Consider the following 24335-nt stretch of genomic DNA (forward strand, 5'->3'; position numbering starts at 1 on the left):
AGGACGCCCGCTCAGTTTGTGCAGCGGAACACGACCGCAATGTGGCCAGGCGAGATAAGCGCACGGCAGCGGCCTCTTCGTTCCCGATAAGACCCTAAACCCATTATTTATTAAATGATTCATTATTATTTGGCTGTCGTAGGCTATATAGGCTTGTGGAGGGCAAAGCATAAAAAGATATGGATGCAACTCTAGTAACTACAACGATGCGAGGAATAGGCTAAAGGTTAATCGAGGTGATTACATGTTTCTGATCCATTTTTTTCCCTGGAAAACAAACAAACATGTATTTAAGGTATAGTATGTGTATCTTTGTGGTGCATACGGCTTAAGGGCATATCAACATTAGGCTAAATAACCCTATCATTTATAGAGTAAGCCTGATAATTAATAGCCATACAATAATAATAGCCTAATAATCATAATGATAATCATTATAGTAATATACATTTCAGTTGAATTTAGGTCTAATCTCTATTATATTCGTTAATAAACAACAATACTTTGCTACATTTTTGAATGTACAAATGGATACAATATCAAAGGACTTCTGATAGGCATAGTGTCATTGTTTTTATGTAGCCTATGTATGGAGTTGCCAGACCGGGGATTCATGGCAAATTTAGCGGGTCTCCCCCGGGGGAGACACGGGTGAGAGAGATAAACCCATATCAGCTCCATTCGTCGGATTAGTGAACGGAGAAATCAGCAGTAAAGCGCCATCACCATCACTGGATGATATATAAGGGGTTTCTCGTTGAGACAAAAGTTCGGCCTATGTCCTCTCTCCTCCAATACCAGGAACCGATAAGTGGTCGAGGAGTGTGTAAATTCATTAGTAGGCAAACGAAAGACAGCCCTCCCCTCTTCGATAGCCTCTTTTTGGCAAGGAAGCAGAAGCATATACTACTGAGGAAGAGTTTCGATACTGTATAGTGTTCGGGCAACAAAACAAAATACGCACCCCTTGAGGTCCCGAGGACCGAGTTTGTAAAACGCTGGCTTAAGGGCTTCCGTAGAATAGAGGTGGATATCGGCTTATTGCTTAACTAGGCCTAGGTTAAAACACTTGGCCAATAATATATGTGTATTCTACAAAGACGTGTTGAGAGACATTTAATATTCAGAAACCTTTATAAGTTTCAAACAGCGGAGAAACCCTAATCAGGTAAAGTTAAACAGAACACCTGGAGACACCTGAGCCACTTGCACTGATAATTCCTTCCTCTGTTTTAGCGACTTGTGAAGTTGACTGTCACGACCGAAATACTATCACGTGCTTTTAGATCACTGGTCACAAGCATCATACTGGTGAAGCAGACTGAGAAAAACAAACAGCCTATTTCCCAACGAATTTCATTCAAGTCAATAACGTGATCGCAGAATGAGACACTGCCACACAAAACAAATAAGAATAACATAAAATACCTAAATGTTGAATAACTTTTGAGAATCGTTTTTACCACATTGGTAGTAGACCTACTATGAATGAGCTTTTTCGACAAAGTTTGCAATTTGATTCCTTCATGTTATGACAAGGTAGGCTTTGTGGTGGGAAAAGGTAGACTAGTGTGTTGCACAACATGGTGTAAATGACCAAATATAAGGCCCTAATGTGCATATAGTAAGTGCAAGTTAAGGCAACTGGCAATTCATAATAACCAGATGTCATTTTCACCTTTGACACAATAGGCTATTTATTGTGAAACGCACAATATTCATTATACAGTCTTTATTTACAGTGCCTTCAGAAAGAATTCACACCAGAAAGAAATTACACCCCTTTTTCACGTTTTGTTGTGTTACAGCCTTAATTTAAAATTGGTTAAATTGAGATTTGGTGTCACTGGCCTACACACAATACCCCATAATGTGAACTTGGAATTATGTTTGTAGACATTTTTACAAATTCACAAAACATTTAAAGCTGAATTGTCTTGAGTCAATAAGTATTCAACCCCTTTGTTATGGCAAGCCTACATAAGCTCAGGGGTAAAAATGTGCTTAATTAACAGCACAAGTCACATAATAAGTAGCATGGACTCACCCTGTGTGCAATAGCATTTAACATTATTGTTGAATGACTACCTCATCTCTGTGCCACACACGTACAATGATCTGTTAGGTCCCTCAGTCGAGCAATGCATTTCAAACGCAAATTCAACCACAAATTCCAAGAAGGTTTTCAAATTCCTTGCAAAGAAGGGAACCAAATGATAGATGGGTAAAAAAACAGCAGACGTTGAACATCCCTTTGAGCTAGTTGAAGTTATTAATTACACTTTGGATGGTGTGTCAATACACCCGGTCAATACACCCAGTCACTACACCCAGCCACTACACCCAGCCACTACAAACAGGCGTCCTTTCTTACTCAGATGCCGGAGAGGAATGAAACCTCTCAGGGATTTCACCATGAGGCCAAGGGTGGCTTTAAAACAGTTACAGAGTTTAATGGCTGTGATAGGAGAACACTGAGGATGGATAAACAACATTGTAGTTACTCTACAATACTAACCTAATTGAGAGTGAAAAGAAGGAAGCCTGTACAGAATAAACATATTCCAAAATCATTTTTGCATTAAGGCACTAATGTAAAACTACCCCAAAATGTTGCAAAGAAATTAACTTTATGTCCGGAATACAAAGTGTTATGTTTGGGGCAAATCCAATACAACACATCATTTTATATTTTCTAGGATAGTGGTGGCTGCATCATGTTAAGGGTATGCTTGTCATAGGCAAGGGCTAGGGAGTTTTCTTTAAATAAAAATAAATGGAATAGAGCTAAGCACAGGCAAAATCCTAGAGGAAACCCTGGTTCAGTCTGCTTTCCAACAGACACTGGGAGACAAATTCCCCTTTGAGCAGGACAATAACCTAAACCACAAGGCCAACAATACACTTACCAAGTTGCTTACCAAGGCAACAGTGAATGTTCCTGGGTGGCCTAGTTACAGTTTTGACTTAAATCTACTTGAAAATCTATGACAAAACTTGAAAATGTCTAGCAACCAACTTGACAGAGCTTGAATAATTTTTTAAAGAATAATGTGCAAATATTGTACAATGCAGGTGTGCAAAGCTCTTAGAGACTTACTCAGAAAGACTCACAGCTGTAATAATTACCAAAGGTGATTCTAACATATATTGACTCAGGGTGTGAATACTTACGTAAATAAGATATTTCTGTATTTCAATTTCAATAAATTAGGAAAATTTTCTAAAAACATGATTTCACTTTGTCATTATGGGGTATTGTGTGTAGATGGGTGAGAAAATAAAATCAATATAATCAATGGAATTTAGGCTGCAGCAACAACATGTGGAATAAGTCAAGAGGTATGAATACTTTCTGAAGGCACTGTCGATCATCTCACTTGCATCTTCAGGGCAACATTTTCGTTATGCTTTGTTTTATCTGATTCACAAACATTTGCCTGAATCTTCAAAGATTAGGCCTAATAATAGAAAAGGAGATGTGTTATGTCCTTCCTTTTGTTCTCCCTGAGTTAAAAATATCTCTTTATGCCTATTTCCATTCTCAAGTTTTCGTCATGACATCATCATGGCGCAGTATCCAGTGTGTTTTTTCATTGAAATGGATAATGGAATATTCCATTGCTTAGCGATGGTTCCGACGGTGTGGCAGGACACGGATAGAGGCAGTGCTGTCACGGGTCATGAGGCGTGTCACCAGATCCAGGGTCAGTCCAGCCACTGTCTCCCCGTTCACCTCCAGAATCTCATCCCCAACACCCAGGAGCCCAGAGTACAGGCCCTCCTCAGTACCGTCCCCTACCTGCTCCACGTACACACCTGAGACAAGAGAGAGGGGTGGGGGAAGGGCCGAGATGGAGATAGAAAGAGAGAGAGATGGGGAGGGAGGGCACAATAGGTAATGGTGCAAAACTAAGAATATGTCAATTTAAAATCATTAAATAGTATGTCATTACACACTCGGGTAAAATGCCCTCTAAAACACCCACCTAAAATCCCTGCCATTAGGTGTTTAATGAAGATACAGTGCATTCGGAAAGTATTCAGACCCATCGACTTTTTCCACACATTGTTATGTTACAGCCTTATAGTAAAATGGATCAAATCGTTTTCCCCCTCATCAATCTACACACATTGCCCGATAATGACAAAGCAAAAACAGGTTTTTAGAAATTTTTGCTAATTAATACACAGTACCAGTCAAAAGTTTGGACAAACCTACACATTCAAGAGTTTTTCTTTATTTGAACTATTTTCTAAATTGTAGAATTAATAGTGAAGACATTAAAACTATGAAATAACACATATGGACTCAATCATGTAGTAACCTAAAAAGTGTTAAACAAATCAAAATATATTTTATATTTGAGATTCTTCAAAGTAGCCAACCTTTGCCATGATGACTGCTTTGCACACGCTTGGCATTGTCTCAACCAGCTTCATGAAGTAGTCACCTGGAACTGTCTCTCATGAGGACCGCCACAGGAAAAGAAGACCCAGAGTTACCTCTGCTGCAGAGGATAAGTTCATTAGAGTTACCAGCCTCAGAAATTGCAGCTCAAATAAATGCTTCACAGAGTTCAAGTAACAGACACATCTCAACATCAACTGTTCAGAGGAGACTGTGTGAATCAGGCATTCAAGGTTGAAATGCTGCAAAGAAACCACTACTAAAGGACACCAATATGAAGAAGATACTTTCTTGGGCCAAGAAACATGAGCAATGGACATTAGAAATCTGTCCTTTGGTCTGATGAGTCCAAATTTGAGATTTTTGGTTCCAACCGCCGTGTCTTTGTGAGACGCAGAGTAGGTGAATGGATGATCTCCGTATGTGTGGTTCCCACCATGAAACATGGAGGAGGAGGTGTGATGGTATGGGGGTGCTTTGCTGGTGAGAGTGTCTGTGATTTATTTAGAATTCAAGGCACACTTAACCAGCATGGCTACCACAGCATTCTGCAGCAATACGCCAACCTCAGGTTGGATAGGGAGCATCGCAACACAGCTATTTTCAGGTCTCCCCAGAGATGTTAGATCGGATTAAAGTCCAGTAAAGTCCAGTACTTTGCGCCGGTCATCTTTCCCTCAATCCTGACTAGTGTCTCAGTCCCTGCCACTGAAAAACATTCCCACAGCATGATGCTGCCCCCACCATGGTTCACCGTAGGGATGGTGCCAGGTTTCCTTCAGATGTGATGCTTGGCATTTAAGGCCAAAGAGTTCAATCTTGGTTTCATCAGACCAGAGAATCTTGTTTCTCATGGCCTGCGAGTCCTTTATGTGCCTTTTGGCAAACTGCAAGTGGGCTGTCATGTGTCTTTTACTTAAGAGTGGCTTCCATCTGGCCACTCTACCATAAAGGCCTGAGAGTAGAGTTCTGCAAAGATGGTTGTCCTTCTGGAAGTTTCTCCCATCTCCACAGAGTAACTCTGGAGCTCTGTCAGAGTGACCATCGGGTTCTTGGTCACTTCCCTGACAAAGGCCCTTCTCCCCCAATTGCTCAGTTTGGCCGGGCGGCCAGCTCTAGGAAGAGTCTTGTTGGTTCCAAACTTCTTCCATTTAAAAATGATGGAGGCCACTGTGTTCTTGGGGACCTTCAATGCTGCAGACGTTTTTTGGTACCCTTCCCCAGATCTGTACCTCCACAGAATCCTGTCTTGGAGCTCTACGTACAATTCTACGTACAAATGACCTTTTAATGGCATCAGACCAAGGCTCTGCATCTGTCCTCGTGCTCCTAGACCTTAGTGCTGCTTTTGATACCATCGATCGCTACATTCTTTTGGAGAGATTGGAAACCCAAATTGGTCTACGCGGACAAGTTCTGGCCTGGTTTAGATCTTATCTGTCGGAAAGATATCAGTTTGTCTCTGTGAATGGTTTGTCCTCTGACAAATCAACTGTAAATTTCAGTGTTCCTCAAGGTTCCGTTTTAGGACCACTATTGTTTTCACTATATATTTTACCTCTTGGGGATGTCATTCGAAAACATAATGTTAACTTTCACTGCTATGCGGATGACACATTGCTGTACATTTCAATGAAACATGGTGAAGCCCCAAAATTGCCCTCGCTAGAAGCCTGTGTTTCAGACATAAGGAAGTGGATGGCTGCAAAACTTTCTACTTTTAAACTCGGACAAAACAGAGATGCTTGTTCTAGGTCCCAAGAAACAAAGAGATCTTCTGTTGAATCTGACAATTAATCTTAATGGTTGTACAGTCGTCTCAAATAAAACTGTGAAGGCCCTCGGCGTTACTCTGGACCCTGATCTCTCTTTTGAAGAACATTTCAAGACCATTTCAAGGACAGCTTTTTTTCCATCTACGTACCATTGCAAAAATCAGAAATTTTCTGTCCAAAAATGATGCAGAAAAATTAATCCATGCTTTTGTCACTTCCAGGTTAGACTACTAAAAATGCTCTACTTTCCGGCTACCCGGATAAAGCACTAAATAAACTTCAGTTAGTGCTAAATACGGCTGCTAGAATCCTGACTAGAACCAAAAAATTTGATCATATTACTCCAGTGCTAGCCTCCTTACAATGGCTTCCTGTCAAAGCAAGGGCTGATTTCAAGTTAACCTACAAAGCATTAAATGTAAATGTAAATTACATGGGCTTGCTCCTAACCTACAAAGCATTAAATGTAAATGTAAATTACATGGGCTTGCTCCTACCTATCTCTCTGATTTGGTCCTGCCGTACATACCTACATGTACGCTACGGTCACAAGACGCAGGCCTCCTAATTGTCCCTAGAATTTCTAAGCACACAGCTGGAGGCAGGGCTTTCTCCTATAGAGCTCCATTTTTATGGAACGGTCTGCCTACCCATGTCAGAGACGCAAACTCGGTCTCAAGATGAGTCTTTACTGAAGACTCATCTCTTCAATGGGTCATATGATTGAGTGTAGTCTGGCCCAGGAGTGGGAAGGTGAACGGAAAGGCTCTGGAGCAACAAACCGCCCTTGCTGTCTCTGCCTGGCCCGGTTCCCCTCTTTCCACTGGGATTCTCTGCCTCTAACCCTATTACAGGGGTTGAGTCACTGGCTTACTGGGGCTCTCTCATACCGTCCCTGGGAGGGGTGCGTCACCTGAGTGGGTTGAGTCACTGATGTGATCATCCTGTCTGGGTTGGCGCCCCCCTTGGGTTGTGCCGTAGCGGAGATCTTTGTGGGCTATACTCAGCCTTGTCTCAGGATGATAAGTTGGTGGTTAAAGATATCCCTCTAGTGGTGTGGGGGCTGTGCTTTGGCAAAGTGGGTGGGGTTATATCCTTCCTGTTTGGCACTGTCCGGGGGTGTCCTCGGATGGGGCCACAGTGTCTCCTGACCCCTCCTGTCTCAGCCTCCAGTATTTATGCTGCAGTAGTTTGTGTCAGGGGGCTAGGGTCAGTTTGTTATATCTGGAGTACTTCTGTCCTATTCGGTGTCCTGTGTGAATCTAAGTGTGCGTTCTCTAATTCTCTCCTTCTCTCTTTCTTTCTCTCTCTCGGAGGACCTGAGCCCTAGGACTACCTGACATGATGGCTCCTTGCTGTCCCCAGTCCACCTGGCCGTGCTGCTGCTCCAGTTTCAACTGTTCTGCCTTATTATTATTGGACCATGCTGGTCATTTATGAACATTTGAACATCTTGGCCATGTTCTGTTATAATCTCCACCCGGCACAGCCAGAAGAGGACTGGCCACCCCACATAGCCTGGTTCCTCTCTAGGTTTCTTCCTAGGTTTTGGCCTTTCTAGGGAGTTTTTCCTAGCCACCGTGCTTCTACACCTGCATTGCTTGCTGTTTGGGGTTTTAGGCTGGGTTTCTGTACAGCACTTTGAGATATCAGCTGATGTACGAAGGGCTATATAAATACATTTGATTTGATTTCCTTGGTTTTTGCTCTGACATGCACGGGCAACTGTGGGACCTTACAATAGAAAGGTGTGTGCCCTTCCAAATCATGTCCAATCAATTGAATTAACCACAGGTGAACTCCAATCAAGTTGTAGAAACATCTCAATGATGATCAATGGACACAGGATGCACCTGAGCTCAATTTTAAGTCTCACAGCAAAGGGTCTTAATACTTATGTAAATTAGGTATTTCTGTTATTTATTTTTTAATACATTTACAAAAATGGGGTATTGTGTGTAGATTGATAAGGAACATTGTAGTATGTATGTAATTCATTTTAGAATAAGGCTGTAATGTAACAAAATGTGGAAAAAGGGAAGGGGTCTGAATACTTCCGAATGCACTGTACACCCTCACATCCACAACACTAAAATGTAGGCTACAGCTAATGGAACCCAGTTATACAGTAATAGTGCTTTAATATACCTGTGACCGGTCGACCTTTTCCCCGTGAGATGACGAACCCAAAAGGGCCGTTAGGGGGTCTGGTGAGCTCCAACCAGAGGGTCCCATCAGGGAAGGCCTGGACGACCCTACCCATTGGACCCATGGGACGCACCACCCGAGGGGCTAACACATCTTCCACGCTCAGGGCTCTCTGGATCATCCTGTAGAGATAGTATATAGAGACTTTTCAGTGAAATGTAGTGGGAGTAATTTACCTTCATGAGAAATTAGTGTCAGTTTGTCAGTTTCCTATTGGAAATGGGATCTTACAATAATCTAGCTATATTGTTTTTATATACGTAAGGCATTTTGCCAAGTCAAACATTGCTTAGTGTAAATACGGTCTAGATGACATCACTTCAAGTGCTTTTGGAAAGATGCCTGGATTTGTAGTGTTGTGTCAATAAGGATTACATTATTCACGGTCCTAGTATATATGTTCCTTATGGTATCCTGAAATTTGTTGATTGGAATGACATTTCTGTTCCATGACAACAACAAAAAATACTGCTTGAACAATCGGGAAAGTACAGAGTACTACTGGCAGTGCTGGTTGATTTAGAGCCTAGACACAATGAGAAATCTATTTTCCCCTTCTCTCGCTGCCCGCACGCACACACGCACACACAAACAAAGTACCTGGGTGCCAGGCTGTTAGGCACAGACACCTCTCCCAGAATGGTAGAACGCTCCACTCTCCTCTCCAGACTCTGCACAGAGGAGGCTTTCCGAAGCTGGGCCAGTGGGGACACCTGGTGACAGAGAAGGACATTTGTATTTATTAGGGACATTGCAACAGGGGTCATCATCCATGCAGGTGATGTTGTCTCCTGAATCCTGACATTCACAGACAGAGGTGGTGTCTGAATACCTAACTTTCCTTTCTAAACAGTAAGCATTTTGTGGGTTTCAAAAATAGAACATTCAATATGCTTTAAATGCCAGGATGTCATACTCATTTTGGATTTTCATCTATTAGAATTTGCTGCACATGGTTGAGGAAGAGAATCGTCTTTCGAGACCCACGTGTGTCTGACAACAGCTGATAATCAGAGAAGGTGAGGCTCTGTACCAAAATGAACCACTGGCGGGAATCAATGCAATTGTGCAATAAAGGATGCAGTAAGATGAGCCTAGTACGCTGGTATTCATTGCTTACTGCATTCGTTTTTACTAAACAGTACGCATTCTAATTTGTATGTAGTTAGATTAGTAGACATTATGCAGTAGTAGTAGACAAGACAGATTTCAGGCATGGCCAGAGTCTCTTGTATTTTGAATGTTAGCCAAGAAAATTGCATCTCAATATGAAAATGTTAAAGAATGGTGTAAAAGTAAAGTGGCATATGCATTTCTGTTCCTTGACAAATAAGTTAGTGGAAACATTTAACAGAACTGAATTGAACTGAATATAAATAAATGCAACTGAACTGAAATGAACTAGATTGAATATAACTCAACTGAGCTGAACTGAATAGCTGGTGCTTACTGTGTGCAGGGCCTGTAGTGAGGGGGTCCTCTGCAGGCGGGTGTTGGTGTGAGGGCTGTGGGTGGGGCTGGGTGAGGCGGAGCTGGCCCGCGGTGCTGAGATGCTGAGCTGTTCCATGCTGCTGGAGCGCCCTCCCTTCACCAGCCTGCCCACACTGTGCAGCCCGATGGAGGAGAAGAACCGTCGCAGAGATAGCTTGGGTCTGCTGTCTCGCTCTGCCATAGACCTCCTACACAAGTCACCAAAACATACAGACAGAGCAAAACATGTCAGTTGTATGTAAAAAAAAAAAGCAGGCTGTAAGCGTGAACAGTGGTTTATTTTCAATTGAATCTGTCACCTAGGGATAACAACGCACAGTTCAATTCTTGCAAGATATATTACAGAGAAACTGTATGGTGCCAAATGTACTAATGCAATCTATCACAGAGTAGCTAACAGTGTTGCACTTATCCACCCATCAGAGAGTTCTTGAAGCTCCCTCTGACAGAACAAACTGTGGAGCTTGAAGTTATGCTTCAGTACCAGGAGGAGGCAGTCTAGCCTCCCTGTCAGATTAAGAATAAGACACCATTTAAAGGAACCAGAGCCACATTAAACATATACAGTGGGGAGAACAATTATTTGATACACTGCCAATTTTGCAGGTTTTCCTACTTACAAAGCATGTAGAGGTCTGTAAATTTTATCATAGGTACACTTCAACTGTGAGAGACGGAATCCAAAACAAAAATCCAGAAAATCACATTGTATGATTTTTTAGTAATTAATTTGCATTGTATTGCATGACATAAGTATTTGATACATTAGAAAAGCAGAACTTGATATTTGGTACAGAAACCTTTGTTTGCAATTACAGAGTCATACGTTTCCTGTAGTTCTTGACCAGGTTTGCACACACTGCAGCAGGGATTTGGGCCCACTCCTCCATACAGACCTTCTCCAGATCCTTCAGGTTTCGGGGCTGTCGCTGGGCAATACGGACTTTCAGCTCCCTCCACAGATTTTCTATTGGGTTCAGGTCTGGAGACTGGCTAGGCCACTCCAGGACCTTGAGATGCTTCTTACGGAGCCACTCCTTAGTTGCCCTGGCTGTGTGTTTCTGGTCGTTGTCATGCTGGAAGACCCAGTCACGACCCATCTTCAATGCTCTTACTGAGGGAAGGAGGTTGTTGGCCAAGATCTCGCGATACATGGCCCCATCCATCCTCCCCTCAATACGGTGCAGTCGTCCTGTCCCCTTTGCAGAAAAGCATCCCCAAATAATTATGTTTTCCACCTTCATGCTTCACGGTTGGGATGGTGTTCTTGGGGTTGTACTCATCCTTCTTCTTCCTCCAAACACGGCGAGTGGAGTTTAGACCAAAAAGCTCTATTTTTGTCTCATCAGACCACATGACCTTCTCCCATTCCTCCTCTGGATCATCCAGATGGTATTTGGCATACTTCAGACGGGCCTGGACATGCGCTGGCTTGAGCAGGGGGACCTTGCATGCGCTGCAGGATTTTAATCCATGATGGCGTAGTGTGTTACTAATGGTTTTCTTTGAGACTGTGGTCCCAGCTCTCTTCAGGTCATTGACCAGGTCCTGCCGTGTAGTTCTGGGCTGATCCCTCACCTTCCTCATGATCATTGATGCCCCACGAGGTGAGATCTTGCATGGAGCCCCAGACCGACTGTGATTGACCGTCATCTTGAATTTCTTCCATTTTCTAATAATTGCACCAACAGTTGTTGCCTTCTGACCAAGCTGCTTGCCTATTGTCCTGTAGCCCATCCCAGCCTTGTGCAGGTCTACAATTCTAGCCCTGATGTCCTTACACAGCTCTCTGGTCTTGGCCATTGTGGAGAGGTTGGAGTCTGTTTGATTGAGTGTGTGGACAGGTGTCTTTTATACAGGTAACGAGTTCAAACAGGTGCAGTTAATACAGGTAATGAGTGGAGAACAGGAGGGCTTCTTAAAGAAAAACTAACAGGTTTGTGAGAGCCGGAATTCTTACTGGTTGGTAGGTGATCAAATACTTATGTCATGCAATAAAATGCAAATTAATTACTTAAAAATCATACAATGTGATTTTCTTTTAGATTCCGTCTCTCACAGTTGAAGTGTACCTATGATAAAAAATTACAGACCTCTACATGCTTTGTAAGTAGAAAAACCTGCAAAATCATCAGTGTATCAAATACTTGTTCTCCCCACTGTATATGGGTCTGACTTGAATTTGGTGTTAGTGATGGGATCCATACTGACCGAGCCCCCTCTTGGCCATCCTCCCACTGAGCCTCTGCCTTCAGGTGCTCCGCTCTCAATAACTCTGCCCTCAGGTCCTCTGCTCGGGACACGCCCAAGCAGCGCAGTGCAGGGCGGCACTCTGGAAGAGCCACCAGCAGATCTCGACACACGTCTCCGCTCAGCGCCAGACCTGGAAGACATTTTATGTGTGTAACTGAAAGAAGCATTCAGTGAGCACATCACATCAAGTCTACAGTTCCTTCCAACACAATACATTCTATCTACTCACCAGCTCCATCTGCAGCAGTTTCCCAGAGTTCTGCAGGGGGGAGGTCAGGGGTGATCCTTGCAGGGGAGTACCTGAGGGACGATGGTCGGATGCAGGGGACTAAGGCGGTGTTAGGGGGAGACCCTGAGAGGGCAGAGATAGGACCCTCCCCATGATGCTCTGTGGTGATGAGGTCATGCTGTGGGCTTCCCCCTGCCCCCTCATCCAGGTTGATGAGATGATACTGAACCGAGGGCAGGAGCTTTCCCACACACTGCCCACTCGCCCTGCTCTTGCAGCCTGACTTCAGAGCTGACTTAATGGGCAGTGGCGGGGTGGGGGCGTCACTATCCTTGGGGCTGCTGTTTCCGGAGGCTCCCACCAGAGGGCGGTCCAGAGCTACAGGACTGCCTAGAGCAAAGGTGACGGCTCGCCTGCACACGTTGACCCTGTTTCTGGGGTTGGAGTTTCGACGGTGGGCCCACGAGGCACCATAGGGGCCATGTCCCGAGCCGACCCGTTTCAGCCGGCTCTCTCCCTTCCTGCTGCGCCTCCTCAACTTCCCAAAACCGGAGGACCTCTCCCCCACTCCACCCCCGGCCCCGCCCTCTTTATCCTCTCCCAGAATCAGGACCTCACCGAAGGTGACCCCAGCCGCTTTGGGGTGGATGCTGCTGGGCTGATCTGGTTGGGGGATCCCGTCTGATTGGGCTGGGGGGCCATAGCGAGAGACCTTCCTGCCTTGATTCTCCTCCGCATTGCCGGACTGTGTCTCTGGTTCGGGCACTGGAGGATCCCTAAGAATGGACCCACAAGCCTCACATTTCCTCAACACCACCACTACCTCTGTTACCTGGGTAGATTTAGCGTTCGTGAAACCAACATCCTCCAGTCTTGGAGTAATGCTTGTAATGCTTATGCTAGACTCCGCCTTCTTTTCCAGAGTGCCCTTGGATTTCTGTCCCGTGGCCCGCCCACGCTCCCTCACCCGATCCAGGTAGCGAGACTCTGCCTCCTTCTCTGATTCATCCTCAAACCGCACCCTTGTGGGTGAGTTACCATACCGACGATTATGCCCCCCAGGGGAGAGGTCTCTGCTTTGTGGGACCAGGAGTGGACCTGATGAGGGTGGGGCAGTCAGCTCTTCCTTGGGTTTAACAGCCACATCCTTTTGGACCTGTGCTGAATCAATCCCAGACTGCTGCCTCTTGCTGGATAGAACAGGGAAACACACTAAACACTATAAAATAATAATAATAACTTCATATTCTTACTCACAGCCTGTACATATTTTCATAGTCACAAATACAAGTACTTCTGCTGACACAAATGCATGAAAGCACATGAGTAATCCGTGTATGTGTGTGTTTGAGTGTGTGTGTTTGAGTGTGTGTGTTCTCTCATGAGTGCCAGTATTCCTAATACCATTTGCTGTGAATGCATCCCACTGATATAAGAGGGGATTTCAGGAACAAAATACCCATTACAGAAACTGAAACATCATGGTGTGTGTCATCAACATGCTTACATAAGTCATACTATATAACACTCCCTGCATCTTTGTGGAACATCCAATCAGAAACCAGAGTTATGATTCTGAAACGATCAGTCATTGGAAGTTACATAATGTCAGCTTTTTCAATCACACAGAAAGAACAAGACAGAGAGAAATTAAGAACTGAAAGGAGAGAGAGATGTAGGAAGGGGTAGACACACTTATACAGAACGGAATATAAAGACAGACAGACAGACAGACAGACAGACAGACAGACAGACAGACAGACAGACAGACAGACAGACAGACAGGTAGTCAGACTAATAGGGGGGATAGAGATCAACAGAGTTGCAGATACAGCTGACTTACGGGTTGTATCTCTGGGCAGAATGGGAGCGGCGGGTTTGAGTCCGTTCCCCTTTGGCGTGATTGAAGCGGGCTTTTAACCGAGCCCTCTCCAGCAGGAGCATGGCCTGCTCATGTCTCGGGCTCAGAGGAAGTTCCTCAGGGTTGAAGTGTGAGCTGTAAATCACACAGAGACGGAGGGTGAATTGGAGAGGGAGACATAGAAATAGGGAAGGTGATAGAAATGTCGTACCAATTCTCGATAGGAGAGGACGTAATCACCCTGCGGGATCGTTTGTTGGGAGGATTTGGGATCAGGGTGGTCTTTGAGCTAGCGATTGAAGTGGTTACATGTTTGTTTATTTATTGTAGATATGGAAAAATAGCACACCTTTTAACTTTGTAAGGTACGTATTCTGTGAGTATTTTAAAATACTCAATGTGTTATTCTTATACTTCTATGAGTGTATTAGCAGTTCATAAATAAACTAAAAAGGTGCATACCACCACCTACTGTGGTGGAGTGTGTATTGTCTGAACAGGTATAAAGCTGCTGACCTGATGGAATTCTGTGATTCTTTGTTAACCCATAGCAAGTCCCACCCAGTTGACTACTTCAAAATGGTGAAAGCCCTCAATGGTGCTGCCCTTGCTGGGTGCTGCCCTTGCTGGGTGCTGCCCATGCTTCAGCAGGCTTTGGGTCAAGTGCGCCCTCTATCTACCTCTATGATGTTGATCCTTCACCATTGAAGAAAGAAGTTGTCCAACCCTTTACTAAATCCTTGCCGTACACAATTGGTGGTAGCAGTGGGATCCGAACCCAAACGATTGAAATGACTGGAGGGGGGAAAAATGGGGGGGGTTGAGGTTGAGGGCAACCAGACAGTAGTCCAATATTGCTGTACTGTCCATGGCTTGCTGAATTAAATGTCTCTTAGCATATTGCTGATGTGATTAACGAGGTTCCTAATCATTTTTCAGGTCTACAGATTTTTTCAAAGTCCACATTTTGTGTAGCTCTGAAATCATTTGAAATCTATTTTGTCTTGAATCACTTCCCTGCACCCCACATCTAGCCTCATAATTACCAGACCAATTGCCTCTGCGCTATTTCCCTTGTAAGCGAATATCCATGTAAACTTGCGAGATCAGGTGGTTTGCAAAGCTATCACACATCTGGTGCCTTCATTTGTACCGAGCTGATCCTGCACAGTTACATATCCAGAGAACATTATATGCCCTACGGATAGAGTTAAAGAGAATGGAGCTCTGAATGTCAGTCTTCTACGCTAAGCCTTCTTATGTAATAGCCGATTGGACTGGGGCGTGGTGGCGAGTTTAGCCTCCGTACTGTACTTCATCCCCTGTCTTCCAGTTGATCCTATGTTCTATGTGCTTTAGTAGCCAAAATAGTATGATACGCCTGTGGATGATCCCTGTCGGCAACACACTCATCCATTCCTGTATGTACGGAGAATGGAGGAAGATTTTGTGTACGCATCCAGCTTAGTTTTGTAACGCTCATATTTATTATTTATAAAGAACTTCACTTTATTGATCAATTGCACACAAGGTCCAATTTAAATTTGACTTGCACTTTTAACTCAACTCCTCCAAAAGACAAACATATTTACAGTTGAAGTCGGAAGTTTACATACACTTAGGTTGGAGTCATTAAAACTTGTTTTCAACCATTCCACAATTTTTTTGTGAACAAACTATAGTCTTGGCAAGTCGGTGAGGACATCTACTTTGTGCCTGACAGAACACATTTTTCCAACAATTGTTTACAGACAGATTATTTCACATAATTCACTGTATCACAATTCCAGTGGGTCAGAAGTTTACATACACTAAATTATGTCATGGCTTTAGAATCTTCTGATAGGCTAATTGACATAATTTGAGTCAATTGGAGGTATACCTGTGAATGTATTTCAAGGCCTACCTTCGAACGCAATGCATCTTTGCCTGACATATTGGGAAAATCAAAAGAAATCAGCCAAGACCTCAGCAAAAAAATTGATGACCTCCACAAGTCTCAAATCAAATCAAAGTTTATTTATCACGTGCGCCGAATACAACAGGTGTAGATCTTACAGTGAAATGCTTACTTACAGGCACTAACCAATAGTGCAAAAAAGGTATTAGGTGAACAATAGGTAGGTAGGTAAAGAAATAAAAACAACAGTAAAAAGACAGGTCTATATAGAGTAGCGAGGCTATTAAAGTAGTGAGGCTACATACAGACACAGGTTAGTCACGCTGATTGAGGTAGTATGTACATGTAGATATGGTTAAAGTGACTATGCATATATGATGAACAGAGTAGCAAAAGCGTAAAAGAGGGTTTGACGGGTGGTGGGTGGGACACAATGCAGATAGCCCAGTTAACCAATGTGCGGGAGCAGTGGTTGGTCGGCCCAATTGAGGTAGTATGTACATAAGTGTATAGTTATAGTGACTATGCATATATGATAAACAGAGAGTAGCAGCAGCGTAAAAGGGGGGCTCACAATGCAAATAGTCTGGGTAGCCATTTGATTGCCTGTTCCGGAGTCTTATGGCTTTGGGGTAAAAACTGTTGAGAAGCTATTTTGTCCTAGACTTGGCACTCCGGTACCGCTTGCCATGCGGTAGTAGAGAGGACAGTCTATGACTGGGGTGGCTGGGGTCTTTGACAATTTTTAGGGCCTTCCTCTGACACCGCCTGGTGTAGAGGTCCTGGATGGCAGGCAGCTTAGCCCCGGTGATGTACTGGGCCGTACGCACTACCCTTTGCCGTGCCTTGCGGTCAGAGGCCGAGCAATTGCCGTACCAGGCAGTGATGCACTCGATGTTGCAGCTGTATAACCTTTTGAGGATCTCAGGACCCATGCCAAATCTTTTTAGTTTCCTGAGGGGGAAAAGGCTTTGTCGTGCCCTCTTCACGACTGTCTTGGTGTGTTTGGACCATTCTAGTTCGTTGTTGATGTGGACACCAAGGAACTTGAAGTTCTCAGCCTACTCCACTACAGCCCCGTCGATGAAGTTGGGGGCGTGATCGGTCCTCCTTTTCCTGTAGTCCACAATAATCTCCTTAGTCTTGGTTACGTTGAGGGATAGGTTGTTATTCTGGCACCACCCGGCCAGGTCTCTGACCTCCTCCCTGTCTCATCGTTGTCGGAGATCAGGCCTACCACTGTTTTGTCGTCTGCAAACTTAATGATGGTTTTGGAGTCGTGCCTGGCCAGTATAAACACCATGGGACCACACAGCCATCACACGGCTCAGGAAGGAGAAACATACTGTCTCCTAGAGATGAACATACCTTGGTGCAAAAAGTGCCAATCAATCCCAGAACAACAGCAAAGGACCTTGTGATGATGCTGGAAGAAACAGGTACAAAAATATCTCTATCCACAGTAAAACGAGTCCTATATTGACATAACCTGAAAGGCCGCTCAGCAACGAAGAAGCCACTGCTCCAAATCCGCCATAAAAAAGCCAGACTACGGTTTCCAACTGCACATGGGGACAAAGATGGTTGTTTTTGGAGAAATGTCCTCTGGTCTGATGAAACAAAAAATAATAAATAATATATGAGCTATGTGTATGAATATTTATATAACACAAGTCAGTTAAGAACAAATTCTTATTTTCAATGACGGCCTAGGAACAGTGGGTTAACTGCCTGTTCAGGGGCAGAACGACAGATTTGTACCTTGTCAGCTCGGGGATTTGAACTTGCAACCTTTCGGTTACTAGTCCAACGCTCTAACCACTAGGCTACCCTGCCGCCCCAATGACCCCAAGCATACTTCCAAAGTTGTGGCAAAATGGCTTAAGGACAACAAAGTCAAGGTATTGGAGTGGCCATCACAAAGCACTGACCTCAATCCCATAGAAGATTTGTGGGCAGAACTGAAAAAGCAATAGGGACTTTTTACTAGGATTAAATGTCAGGAATTGTGAAAAACTGAGTTTAAATGTATTACGCTATGGTGTATGTAAACTTCTGACTTCAACTGTATATATATACAGGTTTTGGATAGGTGCGGGGGGCTGTCACACTGGATGCCCGGGGAGCTGTTGTTGTAGTGGGTTAAGTGCCTTGTTCAAGGGCACAATGGCAGGCAATGGCATCTTGGATTTGATTTGTTGCCAGCTCACTTCCTGACAGATTTTTCCAGTAAGGAGCTGGATGCCGGATTTGAAATGGCAACCCTCTGGTTGATGGCCCGCCTCTCCAACCACTAGGCTACCTAACCTCTACTTCCAGTTTCATGGGAGAGGTGTGATCTGATGTTATATGCTATATTAGCATCTTTACATAGCTTATGTTTCAATTTGCAAAACAAATTGGACAGTATAGTTGACTGCTTTACATTCAAAGAATATTTAGGGGGCAAAAACTATCCCTAAAAAAGATGGTTCCTCACCTCAGACACTTAACACTTTTCTATGTAGACAGACACTAGTGTGATATTCCTTACCCGGGAAGTTCAAGCAGCTCCTGTTGTGGAATGGTTAAATCCCACTCATTGTTCCAGGAGGCAGATGCATCTGGAGACACTGAAAACAGACCTTTACCCATTAAAAGAGCTTTCCAAACCTAGTTCCATGCAATGCAAATGGTCCCTCACGCATCTGTAATGCAAATAAATATCGTTAAAGCATGTATGCGGGTACAAACTGCCAAGGGCTTTACTCAACCATAAAGGTTTCCATAAGCCCCACATCAAACCCATGGACTGTCCCCAAGTTCATCTCTGATCCTCCTAATGCCTGTCAGATTCATGGGCCTTACATAAACGCCATAACGGCAGGAACAGAGAGGTATTAAAACATTATCATCTGATCATGCCTTGCACTCAGTGCACTGCACTGTAAAACAAAACATTCTGTGGATCAACCTTTTTTTTTAAATGTTTTTTACTTCAACTGGTTACAAGTAAATTAGTTAGGCTTTCTCAATTGAAAAATACTATATTTGTTGAAACCAAATATATGATTCAATGCCAACTGTTTTATTTGAATATTACCTAACGTATATTTCAAGTTGCAACCTATTTATTTCAACACTTAACTTACTTTTCCCCTTTGGTTAAACCTAATAAATAACAAATACAAATGAATATTTAATGTAAATTCAACCCATGTTTTCACCTTGTTCCAAGTTCACTTTTTAATGTGGAATTACCCAAAGGTATTCAATTGGGTTACAACCATCAAACAGACAAAGAGTTAATACAGGACTAAGATCGAATCCTATCAGGTCTGACGCTCTTCAGATGTGACAGGGCTTTTAAAACTATCACGTATTACAAAGGGATACCCAGCCGAGATCTGCCCATTGAAACGAGCCTACCAGACAAGCTAAATGCCTTCTAAGCTCGCTTCGAGGACAAGCAACACTGAACCATGCATGTGAGCAAGACAAGCAACATTAAACCTCAATGTGAGCAAGACAAAGGAGCTGATCATGGACTACACAAAAAGGCGGGCCGAACAGGTTCCCATTAACATGGACGGGGCTGTAGTGAAATGGGTCGAGAGTTTCAAGTTCCTCTGTGTCCACATCACCAACGAACCATCATGGTCCAAACATATCAAGACCGTCGTGAAGAGGGCACGACAAAACCTTTTCCCCTTCAGGAGAATGAAAAGATTTGACATTGGTCCCCAGATCCTCAAAAGGTTCCACAGTTGCACTATCGAGAGCATCCTGAACAATATCATCACCACCTGGTATGGCAACTGCTCGGCATCTGACCGTAAGGCTCTACAGAGGGTAGTGCGAACGGCCCAGTACATCACTGGGGTCGAACACCCTGCCATCCAGGACATAGACTGTTCTCTCTGCTACCACACAGCAAACGGTAGCCTTTTTGCACTAACTCTTTTTGACTCGACGCACACACACCGGACTCACACACACACACATACTCACAACGACACTCCAACACATACACACTGCTGCTACTGTCCATTATCTATCATGTTACCGAGTCACTTTACCCCTACCTATATGTACATATCTACCTCAATTTCCTCCTACCCCTGCATATCAACTCAGTCCTGGTACCCATGTATATAGCCAAGCTATCATTGCTCATTGTGTATTTATTCTTCGTGTTACTTTTAATTACATTTGTATTATATTTTTTATAGTATTCTACATTGTTGGGAAGGGCCTGTAAGAATTTCACTGTTAGTCTACACCTGTCGTGTACGTTGGTTCAATAACTTTAAATAATGTTTCCAAACATATTCTTTTCACAAGACACCCATATTTAGTAGCCTCAATCAAGCATTGTCTACCTTAACATAGTAACCTTAACCTTATCTGGCTCTTTAGTATCAGATGTACTTATGCATGTATCACTACAAATGTAGACAAATACACATTTTAGTTTGAATAACAAATACTATAGAGCACATTAACTGGAATGACATTCACTCTCATGGGTGGGCAAAAAGAACAAACTGAAAGCCTCGCCCCCAATATGCCATGCCTCCAACTATTCTGATAGGCTGCTGCTGCTACATTGCTCCCCACCACTATTCAATGTGAAAGCGCATGAGGTGTCGCAAGCAATTTAGAAGCTTTCATTCAATTCAAAAAAGCACATTGAGCTCTCAAATTTGTCATTTAATTTCAGTCAAATTGAATAGAATAGGTTGAACTAGCCAAAGCATAACACACACACACACACACACACACACACACACACACACACACACACACACACACACACACACACACACACACACACACACACACACACACACACACACACACACACACACACACACACACACACACACACACACAGCGCTAAAAAATAGCTACACGACACCAGCACATCTGTTCCTCTAAGTGCTCCTGATGGTGGGAGGTGCTGACAGAAATAGAATGCATAGCTCTGTATCTGTATATCAAGGTCAATTTACAGTAATTCATCTGACACATGATCACAGTTGTAAGCACACATTGATATGTTTTATAATTCCTGGATTTAACTAATCAATTACGCCTGGTTTGCTTACAAAACAATTGTTATTTAATTGAAAAGGAGGTGCATGTAAAACTTGCAACTAAGCCCTCCTCCCCAACCCTATCATGATTGAGCAAATTATTTGTGTTCCAAAGAGTGATTTGTTTACCTCCCATCCCCTTGATGGACACTTTGTCCCACAACACATGTTCTACCATGTTCTTAAACCATGAGAGGCCCAGAATGGGATACTTTGGCTGCATTTACACAGGCAGCCCAATTCTGATTTTTTTTCTCACTAATTGGTCTTTTGACCAACAAGATCAGATCTGAAAAACATTCTGATGTAAAAAGATCTGATATGATTTGTCAAAAGACCAATTACTTGGAAAAAAAATATTGGTCTGCCTGTGTAAATGCAGCCATGGTAAATATGATATTTTTTTTATTGAATTTACCTCTTGAAGTACCCGGACTGTTTTACAACAAGGTGTACCAAGATGTATTTTCTGAAATGAAACTTCATACCATCTCTCTTGTCTATCTGGTCAACACAGAGGTATGGGATGTCCACGCCGCCTTTCTCCTCTCCTCTCTTGGTGTTCCTTTGTCTGTTCACTGACCGCCCTCTTGCTCTCTGGTTGGCCTCCACTGTATCCCCCAGCGAAAGCGTCCCTTCCTGCGAGCACACACTTTCCCAGCTCTCCGCCCTCCACAGCCCCCCCACGGGATCCATAGGCTCCTTCGCTTCTTTCTTATCACACCTCTCCAGGTAGCAGTCCAGGCTGTCCGAACGCAGCATGTTCCAACACCCTTCCCTCTCGTCCCTGTCCTCGTCTACAGAATCCACAGAAGCCAGTCTTGACTTACTCTGGGGCCCTGAGAGGGTGGCATTCGCAGGGGGTTCATCCTTCAGACGTACAAAAGACGAGAGTATGGGCATTGTAGTCTGAGTGCCCACAGTAGACTGAGTGCTCACCCTATTCAGAACCAGAGTCTCTGGGCGTGCTACCCTCCAAAATCCTTTAGGAGGTGCCCAGTGTCTGTGAGAGGAGTTAGAAGAGGTGGAGGAGGATGCAGGAGCGGGCTTTGAAGAAGGAGGGAGGTCCTCCTTGGTTGCGCTGGTGCTGTCTGACTGGATGTTCTCCAAGCTGGCCCCCTCCCCCAAACCGCGAGGCTGCCCCGGCACACTCCCAGCCGGGCCTCCCCTCTCCCACTTCTCTGCCCCCTTCCCCATGGCACCCCAGCTCTCCTTCTCCCTCTGTGGTTCAGTCGGGTCGGTGTGGAGCTGTACCCTGGCCACCACCTCTTCCTCTACCTCGTCTTCACTACTGCTGGACCTCCTCCTCTGGTCAAAGTGCAGGAAGGGCACAGGCGGTGGCACCTCCCCCCTGCTGCGGCCCTTCTGTTTGTGCAGGGCTTGGAATGAGACAGATCCCTCTATCTGGAGCTCTGAGGCCATATTTTCCTCCCTCACCCTCTCCCTCTTTCTCTCTTTCCCTCCGGTTCTCTGTGAGAGATTATTCACCTTGGACTGCAGGGAATAGACGGCAGAGCCTGGAGGAGGGAGGGGGGGAGGGGAAACTGAGGGAGAGGAGGGAGAGAGTGTGCTGGGCTTGGGGACAAGACTCAGGATGAGGCCCCAGTCATCAGAGGCTCTTGAAAGAGGCGGAGAGCTGGCAGGAGCCAATGTTTGTGTGATATGGACCTCTTCCTCCTCCATTGGCTGGCAAGGCAAAGAGGAAAAGTCTGATTGGAACCTAATGAGGAAAAGGGATCATTGTTTGTTGCCTCTGGTAAAATAGTCTCACTCGGCCTAGGATACCTAAAGTAGTGGATTCAATTCACTTTGTACTCTTTATCCAATGATTACTGCGTAGGATAATCCTTTGGAATGGAAATAGGCCATCAGTACATGAGAAGCCTGTGTGTGGCTGGCATGTACTGACAATATAAAACTGTTGTTGTCATCAAAGACATTTGATGAAGAGGTTATAGAAAGTAAAATAGGGATTTGGCTACATGTAAATGTATTCTAATAGGCCTACCCGAAATCGTTTTCTTTATAATCAGTTGCAGAATGATTAGGCACTGGATTTGTCCAGTTCTTTTATGTGTTAATAAAACTAAGTAAAAGGACAATACTTGTCTATTACTAAGCACCCAACTTAGTAATAGACTATCATCACACATGGATGAATTACTTATTTGACTTTGAAAGAATTCCCCTGACATTTCAATTGAACCAAACAGGATAATAACACACTATCACAAATTAATTTAAAAGTGACAGAAAATACATGGTATCAATGACAGGACAAAAAAACATCATGACAAGGTCAATCATTTACCTGGAAAGATCTTGGTGATGTCTTATTTAGATGCAATTCGCCACAGTTGAAGAAACTCACCTTCCGTGCCGACTTAAATTGACCAGGCACAACGACCCACAGCTAAACCTGCGCTCTGTGGCACAAACTTGAGTTTAGTGGACTAAAATCCAGTATCAGAAACTTCCTTTCACCATAGAGTGGAGTTTTTATCGGCTAGCTTGAGCGCATCCTCTGACCCGACTGACCAGCTGTCGGAAACATTTGTCATAAAAAGTAAAGTAACTTTCTCCTGTGTTGTTGTTCTTATGGTTTGACGGCAGCCAGCCCAGCTTCAGACGGAGTGAGTCCACGAGCGGACGGTGATCTGCTCCCAGTGAGCGAACAGGCGGTCTCTCAATATTCATGATTGGTCCGTTAATCCCTTCAGAAATCAGACGGATTAGACAAACATGGAAATATAAAATGCGTGTTTTCATTTCACCCTGGCTGACTGAAGCTGTCCGTTGCGTAAGTGAATGCAATAGCAGGCTGTCACTGTTTGGCTGAGGGGAGAAGCTGGGTAGATGTAGCCTATCAGCTACCACCCTAAAATTAACGGAGCTTTGGATGAAAGAACTGACAGGTCCCTGAGATTGTTTAAAAATGTTTTGGTGATGGAGATATGGGGCAACGTGCCATATCCAGCAATGTCACAACTGGATGTGACAATGCTGCTCTACCTTTTTCCTGTGCACTGGCATTCTCTCACCAACAGGGGTGCGCTCGCTCCTTGCTCAACTCCAAAGTTAGCTAACCGTTGCAAAAACGTTGTGCAACGGAAACCTTTTACCGTGTCC

The 24335-nt window shown here is 44.1% G+C and overlaps 1 protein-coding gene across 4 annotated transcripts; it reads right to left on the reverse strand.

Moving 5' to 3' along the window:
• Positions 1-42: 42 nt before the first annotated feature.
• si:ch211-13f8.1 (uncharacterized) lies at positions 43-24293 on the reverse strand. Of its 4 annotated transcripts, none has more exons than XR_008065156.1 (11): positions 23518-24293; positions 21695-22926; positions 18662-18740; positions 14211-14363; positions 12368-13557; positions 12097-12268; positions 9845-10073; positions 8995-9107; positions 8335-8516; positions 4390-4508; positions 3690-3819 (listed from the first exon to the last, which is right to left on the reverse strand). XR_008065156.1 is itself a non-coding variant. In XM_035787788.2 (10 exons), exons 2-10 carry the CDS (start codon positions 22887-22889, stop codon positions 3626-3628), a joined length of 3507 nt encoding a protein of 1168 aa, XP_035643681.1. In that variant the 5' UTR covers positions 22890-22892; positions 23518-24292; the 3' UTR covers positions 43-3625. The 4 variants fall into 4 exon arrangements, 2 of the variants coding, with proteins under 2 accessions (XP_035643681.1, XP_035643680.1); XR_008065155.1 differs by having other exon boundaries at positions 4390-4511; XM_035787788.2 differs by lacking the exon at positions 4390-4508 and having other exon boundaries at positions 43-3819; positions 21695-22892; positions 23518-24292.
• Between the last annotated feature and the right edge of the window lie 42 nt (positions 24294-24335).

This window comes from Oncorhynchus keta, chromosome 15, assembly GCF_023373465.1.
Source record: "Oncorhynchus keta strain PuntledgeMale-10-30-2019 chromosome 15, Oket_V2, whole genome shotgun sequence".
NCBI classification, from domain to species: Eukaryota; Metazoa; Chordata; class Actinopteri; order Salmoniformes; family Salmonidae; genus Oncorhynchus; species Oncorhynchus keta.

What these genes read in the sequence shown, in the direction of transcription:
- si:ch211-13f8.1 (XM_035787788.2), bottom strand. Translation starts at nt 22,889, where the DNA reads ATGGAGGAGGAAGAGGTCCATATCACACAAACATTGGCTCCTGCCAGC. An exon ending in CCAGATAGACAAGAGAGATG is followed by an intron (nt 18,741 to 21,694) that starts GTATGAAGTTTC and finishes GTCTGTTTTCAG; the next exon opens with TGTCTCCAGATGCATCTGCC. An exon ending in AACTGCTGCAGATGGAGCTG is followed by an intron (nt 12,269 to 12,367) that starts GTGAGTAGATAG and finishes AATGTCTTCCAG; the next exon opens with GTCTGGCGCTGAGCGGAGAC.